General features: G+C 39.2%; 1 protein-coding gene across 1 annotated transcript; it reads right to left on the bottom strand.

Annotated features, from left to right (window-relative positions):
• Positions 1 to 209: 209 nt before the first annotated feature.
• LOC127102797 (protein ALP1-like) lies at positions 210 to 10,439 on the bottom strand. Its single transcript, XM_051040129.1, has 4 exons — positions 10,227 to 10,439; positions 1,251 to 1,421; positions 578 to 809; positions 210 to 499 (listed from the first exon to the last, which is right to left on the bottom strand). The coding sequence occupies exons 1-4, from the start codon at positions 10,437 to 10,439 to the stop codon at positions 210 to 212; spliced, it is 906 nt and encodes a 301-aa protein (XP_050896086.1).
• Positions 10,440 to 10,706: the final 267 nt, after the last annotated feature.

A 10,706-nucleotide genomic window follows, 5' to 3' on the forward strand; every position in this document is an offset into this window, starting at 1 on the left:
AATTAGTTCACTTAATTGCTACGGTGTACCCACATCTCATCTCTAATATGACTTCTCTTCATTGCCATTTCAGCTGCACCTTCATTAGATAAACTTGTTAAGTTGTCGACTTTGGAACTTGTTCCTTCTATGATAGGACCTTCTTGTATTCCCTCAAGTTCGAGAGGATCCATTTCTTCCCATATCTTAAACAACTCGTTCGGTAAATTTCACTTGCGTATGTAATTGTGAATAACACAACACCCAATAACTATGAGTCGTTTCCTAAAAGGTTTATAAGAAGGCATCAACTTTAAAATAGGAAATCCATTTTTCAGCATCCTAAAACAATGCTCAATTGTCATCCTTAGAGACAAGTGTCTATAGTTAAATAACTCTTCCGGACTTCTGGGTTGTCTACCTTGACCTCTATATTCTTGTGCATGATACCTTTCACCCCTATAAGGGGGAAGAAAACCTCCAATACATGGATACCCAGAATCAATGAGATAAAAGGAACCTTCATCAAATAAAATATATTTTAGTTCAACTTTGTTAATTTCATTTAACATAATTTTATGTTGATACCATGACTTACCTCTAGGTGGCCAAGGAAATTCAGCATTTTGATTTGTAATTGCGTCCAAAAGAATCTTTGAATCATGTGCACTTCCTTCCCATCCCGAATATACATATGTAAACATCATGTTAAAATCACAAGCACACATGACATTTTGTGTGATTGTTGTCTTTCTATCTCTACATGAAATTTGTTTTTCTACAGGAACCGATGCACTGATATGTGTACCATCAATCGCACTTATGCAGTTCTTTAAGACATAACCCAAATAATATGAATAAGTAAATCATAATCAAATTATGTTGAAACAAAAATACAACTACAATAGAAGAATATGAATTATATGCATACCTTAAACCAAGGATAGTATTTTGAATTATTTTTAATTCTTTCGGGAAACTCTTTGGACTCTTGCTTTATTAGTTCCTTTCCAAATCGACAAACTGCCCTTAATACCTCCTTAAAATTGCGTGATACTGTTTTAGTGGAATGTTGAAAGCGGATTGAAGCAACTCTATGACGAATATTATGACCAATTATGAATAAAAATGTAGCAACCTTTTCTCTTCAACAAGCACATCTCTTGAGTCACATAAGTAGCTCTTCTCCCTCAATTATTACAGAAATTAATAAAACATTCTTTCTTCATTCGAAATAAATCAAAACAACTTGTTTCAGATCCATTTAATACTTCAGCAGCAAACAAGTGACCAGTCAATGAAGATGTCAAAACCTTTGCTTTGTTAAAGTATTTCTGATGATAGTTATAAATCATACTATTAAAGAGAAATTCTGCGAATTCATCATCACTTGCATCAGAAGTAGAATCGTCACTTTCATAAATATCAATTCTGGTTAGAACCTATCATACAATTTAATAAAAAAACTTTAAGAATGGTAAATTCAATAAAAAGGAAATAAAAAGGTTTTATAACATAACTATAAAATTCAAAATAATGCATAAAAACACAAACAATTGTCAGCAAACAGAACAAAGTACATAATCATAAAAACAATAAACAAAGTACTAAGAGAAGTATGTCTCATTACTATCATCATAAGTTCAAGTAAGACTTTATCCTTAAAGTCTAAGTACCAATCCACGTTTCCTCTCAACATACATGGCGATGAATGTAACACCCCGATGAAATAAGGCTAATTATTTAATTTAAATTAATATAATATTTATTAATTTAATTAATTAATTGGAAATATTATTGGATTATTATTATTATTGGAAAATATATATATGTTGGAAATAAGGAAAAGAGCCCATTTGGAGTAAAAAGGTTTTTACTGAAAAGCAGAGAAACGATCGTGAAAGAGGAAAGGGCAAAGAGACAGAGCAAGGGCTGAAGGTTGAAGAGAGAAAAGCTTGGAGCTCAAAGATTTGCCGGATTAACTCGGGTAAGGGGGGTTTATCGTCGTTTAATGGGTATTATGGGATAACATGTAATGGGTAGTGATAAGCCGTTGATTTGACCCTAATTGGGATTGTGAATGCTGAAAATGATGCTGGATAAACTGTGTTAGAAACTAAAATTGAATCCGTAATTGTGTGAGTCGTGTTTTTCCGAACGTATAGCTTTTTACGGAATTGGAATCGGAGGTCCGGAAGTCCTCTAATGGCGGAAAATGCGGAAAATTCTGCATTCTGCTCGAGTTAGCGCAGGAACAGCTTCTGTCTTGCGTTAACCGGTTAACCCAGGGTGTTAACCGGTTAACACTGTTTTGAATTGTGAAAATTTGCTGTTTTGTCTGCGTTAACCGGTTAACCCAGGGTGTTAACCGGTTAACACTGTTGTGATTGCTGAAATATTGCTGTTTGTGCTGCGTTAACCGGTTAACCCAGGGCGTTAACCGGTTAACACTGTTAAGTTTTGGGACAGGAAGCGTGTTGTGCTGCGTTAACCGGTTAACCCAGGGCGTTAACCGGTTAACGCTGTTGCAGAGTGGAAAAATGGATATTTTAAATGTTGTGTACATAATTGAGAGTTGGCCTATGTTGGCGTATGATGTAATAGGGATTATATCCCGCTGTTTTGAGCAGTATAGGTATTAGTAGAGTGTGCTAATACTGTGTTTAATTGAATTACATGATAATGATGTGTTGATACCTGTGTTGATGATGTATGATGGCATGTATAATGATGTGAATGTATATATTATGCCTGTATTTGTGAGTGGACTGTTGTATGGCTTAGAGTGTGAGCATATGTCCATTGTGAATTTTTGTTGATGCTGCATTGCTAGATGATTAGCGTGCATAGCATAGCCTTTGGGGCTGTAGCTAATTCCCATGGTGAGGAATTAGTGAGTGAACCATTGTGGGTTTGTTGTTGATGTTTGCATGCTAGATGATTAGTGTGCATAGTCTAGCCTTCGGGGCTGTAGCTAATTCCCATGGTGAGGAATTAGTGAGTGAGTCACTAGGTCTCAAATGAGTGGGACTAGTGAGCTTAGTAGCCGTATCTGGAGGGATCGGTGAGCTTGAACTATATGTTCAAGAATAGTCGGTACCGCATGTGTGGAGTCTCATTGCATAATGTATGTATGGCGTATAATATGAATGGATGTATTCCAATATTATACGTGTGTTTGTGTTGTTATGGAGTATGATTTGAGATTATACTTGTGCTTTATGTGGGTGTTGAGTATGATGTTGAGCTGATGAGCTGTTACTGATTGTATGTTGTGATTAGGGTGATTAATGTGTTAAATTACTTAACATGACATGATATTTTATAATGCTTATTATATCGATTGAGGAACTCACCCTTACAACTATTTTTCAGGTAACGAGAAATGAGTTGAGTAGGAGCGAATGCTTGGAGTCTAGTGTAGTCTCCTTAGTGGGTCATGCTCTGATAGATGTAACATCGGGAGGGAACCTTTTTAATTATGTTGTTCATGATTGTTGAACCAGTTTACATGTAGTATGTTACATGTTTTGATTGATTTGATCTTTATCCGCTGCGATTTATGCAAGTGTTTAATTGATTAAATAAAGAGCATGACAGTTATTTTGGAACATGGTGTGAATGATTGTGTGACACCCTTAACTGCATAATTACTCTGATATATGTTTATTATTTTAATTAAATATTTGGGGTATTTTAGAAGGGTGTTACATTAGTGGTATCAGAGCATAGTCGGTCGAGTCGAGTCGTAATTATTCTGTTTCCCCTGTACGGGATAGGTGTTGTGTAACCCTATCAGTACTTATTGTTTAGCTTGTTGGGTTTTCAGAATAGAGATGGCTGGAAGAGGTAGAGATGATGTTGCGATTGCTGAGGCTCTGGGTATGCTAGCTGGAGTACTTGGAGGAAATCCGAATGTTGTGGGAATGGGAGCTGCTCGTCAACTGAGTGAGTTCCAGAAGAAAAATCCTCCAATGTTCAAGGGAGCATACGACCCAGATGGCGCTCAGAAGTGGTTGAAGGAGATCGAGAGAATCTTCCGAGTAACTGAGTGTGCCGATAACCAGAAGGTCAGGTTCGGTACGCATATGCTGTCAGAGGAAGCTGATGATTGGTGGGTTGCTACCCGCACTGAGTTGGAAACTGCTGGGAATGCTGAGATCACTTGGGCTGTGTTCAGAGAGAGATTCCTGAGGAAGTATTTTCCAGAGGATGTTAGAGGAAAGAAAGAGATAGAGTTCTTGGAATTGAAGCAGGGTAACAGGTCTGTTACTGAGTATGCTGCTAAGTTCACAGAGCTGTCAAAGTATTACACTCCCTATAATGAGGCTGCTGGAGAATTTTCGAAATGTGTGAAGTTTGAGAACGGGTTACGTCCCGAGATCAAGCAGGCTATTGGATATCAGCGGATCAGAGTGTTTTCTGACTTGGTTGACTGTTGCAGGATCTTTGAACAGGATTCCAAAGCCAGAGCAGAGAGCTATCAGCAGAGGGTTGATAGGAAAGGCAAGAATCAGAATGATCGTGGAAAACCGTATGCAGCTGGCAAAGGTTTTCAGAAACAGAGTGGGATGAAGAGGCCTAGTGGGGGAGACTCTAGTGCTCCTGCTAAGTGTTATAGATGTGGTCGGGCTGGACATCGTGTCCATGAGTGTACCAGTGCTGAGATGAAGTGTTTCAAGTGTGGCAAAGGTGGTCATTCGGCTGCAGAGTGCCGGTTGAAGACTGTAACTTGTTTCAACTGTGGAGAGGTGGGTCATATCAGTCCACAGTGTCCTAAGCCGAAGAAGGAGAATCAGTCAGGAGGCAAGGTCTTTGCCTTATCGGGTTCTGAGACTTTTGCAGATGATCGTTTGATCCGAGGTACGTGTTATATTAATGGCTTTCCTCTTGTAGCTATTATTGACACCGGTGCTACTCATTCCTTTATATCTTTGGATTGTGCTGTGAAACTTAAGTTAGAGATATCTGAGATGCATGGTAGTATGGTGATTGATACTCCTGCGAAGGGTTCAGTGACTACTACTTCAGTTTGTTTGAATTGTCCTTTGAGTATTTTTGGTAGAGACTTTGGGATGGACCTCGTGTGTCTTCCACTAGTGCAGATTGATGTTATCTTGGGTATGAACTGGTTGGTGTTTAACCGAGTTTATATCAACTGTTTTGATAAGACTGTGATATTTCCTGAGATTGAGGAAGGAAAGGATTTGTTTCTATCGGCAAGGCAGGTGAATGAGGAAGTGGCAGATGGGGCAGAGTTGTTTATGCTGTTAGCGACTTTAGAGGCTAAAGATAAACTGACGATTTGTGATCTAGCCGTGGTGTGTGATTTTCCTGATGTGTTTCCAGGAGAAGTGAATGAATTACCGCCAGAGCGTGAAGTTGAGTTCTCGATTGATTTGGTACCTGGTACTAGGCCGGTGTCGATGGCTCCGTACCGTATGTCTGCTGTTGAGTTAGCTGAATTGAAGAGTCAGCTGGAAGATCTGTTGGATAAGAAGTTTATTCGTCCGAGTGTGTCACCGTGGGGTGCACCAGTGTTGTTGGTTAAGAAGAAAGAAGGTACTATGAGGTTGTCTGTGGACTACAGGCAACTGAATAAAGTGACGATCAAGAATCGGTATCCTTTGCCGAGGATTGATGATTTGATGGATCAGTTGGTTGGTGCGAGTGTGTTCAGCAAGATAGATTTGAGATCTGGGTATCATCAGATACGTGTGAAAACTGAGGATATTCAGAAGACTGCTTTCAGAACAAGGTATGGACATTATGAGTATTCTGTAATGCCTTTTGGTGTGACTAATGCGCCTGGGGTATTTATGGAGTATATGAATAGGATTTTCCATCCGTACCTAGATAAGTTTGTTGTGGTATTTATTGATGACATTTTGGTGTATTCGAAATCTGAGGAAGAGCATGCTGAGCATTTGAGAGTGGTTTTAGGAGTTCTACGAGAAAAGAAGTTATTTGCTAAACTGTCCAAATGTGAATTTTGGTTAGAAGAGGTTAGTTTTCTTGGTCATGTGATTTCAAGAGGTGGTGTTGCTGTTGATCCTTCTATGATAGAAGCGGTATCTAAGTGGGAAGCTCCGAAGTCAGTTTCGGAGATAAGGAGTTTTCTTGGACTTGCAGGTTATTATAGGAAGTTCATTGAGGGATTTTCTAAGTTGGCGTTACCGTTAACGATGTTGACTAGAAAGGGGCAAGCGTTTGTTTGGGACTCAAAATGTGAAGAAGGTTTCCAAGAGTTAAAGAGAAGGTTAACTAGTGCTCCTATTCTGATATTACCGAGTCCGTCGGAATCATTTGAGGTTTACTGTGATGCTTCTTTGTTGGGTTTGGGTGGTGTGTTGATGCAGAACAAGCAGGTTATAGCTTATGCTTCGAGACAGCTGAGGGTTCATGAGAGGAACTATCCGACGCACGATTTAGAGTTGGCAGCTGTGGTTTTTGTTCTGAAGTTATGGAGACATTATTTGTACGGTTCAAGATTTGAGGTTTCAGTGACCATAAGAGTTTAAAGTATTTGTTTGATCAGAAAGAGCTGAATATGAGACAAAGGAGATGGTTAGAGTTTCTGAAGGATTATGACTTTGGTTTGAATTACCATCCGGGTAAAGCAAATGTAGTGGCTGATGCGTTGAGTCGGAAATCATTGCATATGTCTATGTTAATGGTTAAGGAATTGGATTTAATTGAGCAGTTTAGAGACTTGAGTTTGGTGTGTGAGAATACTCACAATAGTGTTAAATTGGGAATGTTGAAGTTAACAAGTGGTATTCTGGATGAGATCAGAGAGGGTCAGAAATCCGATGTGCTTTTGGTTGATAAGTTGACTTTAGTGAATCAAGGCCAAGGTGGTGAATTCAGAGTTGATGAGAATGGTGTTTTGAAATTTGGTAATCGGGTGTGTGTTCCGGATGTTACCGAACTTAAGAAGAGTATTCTTGAAGAAGGACATCGTAGTGGCCTGAGTATTCATCCTGGAGCTACGAAGATGTATCATGATTTGAAAAAGTTATTTTGGTGGCCGGGAATGAAAAGAGAAATTGCAAGTTTTGTTTATTCTTGTTTGACTTGTCAGAAGTCAAAGATTGAGCATCAGAAGCCGTCTGGGCTAATGCAACCGTTGGCTATTCCAGAGTGGAAGTGGGATAGTATCAGTATGGATTTTGTCTCTGGTTTACCAAGGACAAGCAAGAATTTTGAAGCTATTTGGGTGGTTGTTGATAGATTGACGAAATCGGCTCATTTCATTCCGATCAGAATGGATTATCCGTTAGAGAGATTAGCCGAGTTGTATATTGAGAAGGTTGTAAGTTTGCATGGTATTCCGTCTAGTATTGTTTCGGACAGAGATCCTAGATTTACATCGAAGTTCTGGGAAGGTTTGCAGAGGGGTTTGGGAACTAAGCTGAGATTGAGTTCTGCATATCATCCGCAGACTGATGGCCAGACTGAGAGGACGATTCAGTCATTAGAGGATCTTTTGAGAGCTTGTGTTTTGGAAAAAGGAGGTACTTGGGATTGTTATTTACCTTTGATTGAGTTTACCTACAACAATAGTTTTCATTCGAGCATTGGTATGGCACCGTTTGAAGCTTTGTATGGTAGGAGATGTCGGACGCCTTTATGTTGGTATGAGTCCGGTGAGAGTGCTGTGGTTGGACCGGAGATTGTTCAACAAACTACGGAAAAGATTAAGATGATTCAGGAGAAGATGAGAATTGCTCAGAGTCGTCAGAAGAGTTATCATGACAAGAGGAGGAAGTCACTTGAGTTCCAAGAGGGAGATCATGTGTTTCTTCGTGTCACTCCGATAACTGGTGTTGGTCGAGCTTTGAAGTCGAAGAAGTTGACACCTCGATTTATTGGTCCTTATCAGATTTTGGAGAGGATAGGGGAGGTAGCCTATCGTGTCGCTTTACCGCCGTCGCTTGCGAATTTGCATGAGGTTTTTCATGTGTCTCAGTTGAGGAGGTACATTCATGATCCGTCGCATGTAGTCCAAGTAGATGATGTACAGGTGAGAGATAACCTGACTGTTGAAACATCACCTATGAGGATCGAGGATCGAGAGTTGAAGCAGTTGCGGGGTAAAGATATTGCCTTGGTGAAGGTAGCTTGGGGAGGACCAGCAGGTGGCAATGTGACTTGGGAACTGGAGAGTAAGATGAAGGAGTCTTACCCAGAGTTGTTCGCTTGAGGTATGTTTTCGAGGACGAAAACTCTTTTAGTGGGGGAGAGTTGTAACACCCCGATGAAATAAGGCTAATTATTTAATTTAAATTAATATAATATTTATTAATTTAATTAATTAATTGGAAATATTATTGGATTATTATTATTATTGGAAAATATATATATGTTGGAAATAAGGAAAAGAGCCCATTTGGAGTAAAAAGGTTTTTACTGAAAAGCAGAGAAACGATCGTGAAAGAGGAAAGGGCAAAGAGACAGAGCAAGGGCTGAAGGTTGAAGAGAGAAAAGCTTGGAGCTCAAAGATTTGCCGGATTAACTCGGGTAAGGGGGGTTTATCGTCGTTTAATGGGTATTATGGGATAACATGTAATGGGTAGTGATAAGCCGTTGATTTGACCCTAATTGGGATTGTGAATGCTGAAAATGATGCTGGATAAACTGTGTTAGAAACTGAAATTGAATCCGTAATTGTGTGAGTCGTGTTTTTCCGAACGTATAGCTTTTTACGGAATTGGAATCGGAGGTCCGGAAGTCCTCTAATGGCGGAAAATGCGGAAAATTCTGCATTCTGCTCGAGTTAGCGCAGGAACAACTTCTGTCTTGCGTTAACCGGTTAACCCAGGGTGTTAACCGGTTAACACTGTTTTGAATTGTGAAAATTTGCTGTTTTGTCTGCGTTAACCGGTTAACCCAGGGTGTTAACCGGTTAACACTGTTGTGATTGCTGAAATATTGCTGTTTGTGCTGCGTTAACCGGTTAACCCAGGGCGTTAACCGGTTAACACTGTTAAGTTTTGGGACAGGAAGCGTGTTGTGCTGCGTTAACCGGTTAACCCAGGGCGTTAACCGGTTAACGCTGTTGCAGAGTGGAAAAATGGATATTTTAAATGTTGTGTACATAATTGAGAGTTGGCCTATGTTGGCGTATGATGTAATAGGGATTATATCCCGCTGTTTTGAGCAGTATAGGTATTAGTAGAGTGTGCTAATACTGTGTTTAATTGAATTACATGATAATGATGTGTTGATACCTGTGTTGATGATGTATGATGGCATGTATAATGATGTGAATGTATATATTATGCCTGTATTTGTGAGTGGACTGTTGTATGGCTTAGAGTGTGAGCATATGTCCATTGTGAATTTTTGTTGATGCTGCATTGCTAGATGATTAGCGTGCATAGCATAGCCTTTGGGGCTGTAGCTAATTCCCATGGTGAGGAATTAGTGAGTGAACCATTGTGGGTTTGTTGTTGATGTTTGCATGCTAGATGATTAGTGTGCATAGTCTAGCCTTCGGGGCTGTAGCTAATTCCCATGGTGAGGAATTAGTGAGTGAGTCACTAGGTCTCAAATGAGTGGGACTAGTGAGCTTAGTAGCCGTATCTGGAGGGATCGGTGAGCTTGAACTATATGTTCAAGAATAGTCGGTACCGCATGTGTGGAGTCTCATTGCATAATGTATGTATGGCGTATAATATGAATGGATGTATTCCAATATTATACGTGTGTTTGTGTTGTTATGGAGTATGATTTGAGATTATACTTGTGCTTTATGTGGGTGTTGAGTATGATGTTGAGCTGATGAGCTGTTACTGATTGTATGTTGTGATTAGGGTGATTAATGTGTTAAATTACTTAACATGACATGATATTTTATAATGCTTATTATATCGATTGAGGAACTCACCCTTACAACTATTTTTCAGGTAACGAGAAATGAGTTGAGTAGAAGCGAATGCTTGGAGTCTAGTGTAGTCTCCTTAGTGGGTCATGCTCTGATAGATGTAACATCGGGAGGGAACCTTTTTAATTATGTTGTTCATGATTGTTGAACCAGTTTACATGTAGTATGTTACATGTTTTGATTGATTTGATCTTTATCCGCTGCGATTTATGCAAGTGTTTAATTGATTAAATAAAGAGCATGACAGTTATTTTGGAACATGGTGTGAATGATTGTGTGACACCCTTAACTGCATAATTACTCTGATATATGTTTATTATTTTAATTAAATATTTGGGGTATTTTAGAAGGGTGTTACAATGAACACTTTTCTCCAATCAAAATTCATAAACTTTTCCAAAGCTTTTCCATATGCATCATGTGGAATGTCTTCCATCTCATCCAGAAGAGTCATACACTTAGTAAGAGAGTAGTCTGATGTTACATGTAAAGTAGCCTCCACACTCCTATCCATATACCTTTCAGCTTTTACCAAAGATGCTTTAGCCCATGCCGAAAGTGCCTCTCCCATCACATGTGATGTAGACTCTTTCTTGGACCGTACTTGAACTTGTCTCTTTCCACTACGTGTGATGTGCTCAACTTCATGTAGATCATCGTTTGAACTATCATTATCAACACGTACATAACTCGCACTCCCATTGTTAAGGTATTAATTGTCAAGCTCATTTTCTTCATCTGTATTTGGCGGGTCTTGGGTAGACGAATGATGAAGTACTCCGGTTGCATTATTTTTGTTGAATATCATGTCCAATAACTTATAATGATCACACCCTTT

This window comes from Lathyrus oleraceus, chromosome 7, assembly GCF_024323335.1.
Source record: "Lathyrus oleraceus cultivar Zhongwan6 chromosome 7, CAAS_Psat_ZW6_1.0, whole genome shotgun sequence".
NCBI classification, from domain to species: Eukaryota; Viridiplantae; Streptophyta; class Magnoliopsida; order Fabales; family Fabaceae; genus Lathyrus; species Lathyrus oleraceus.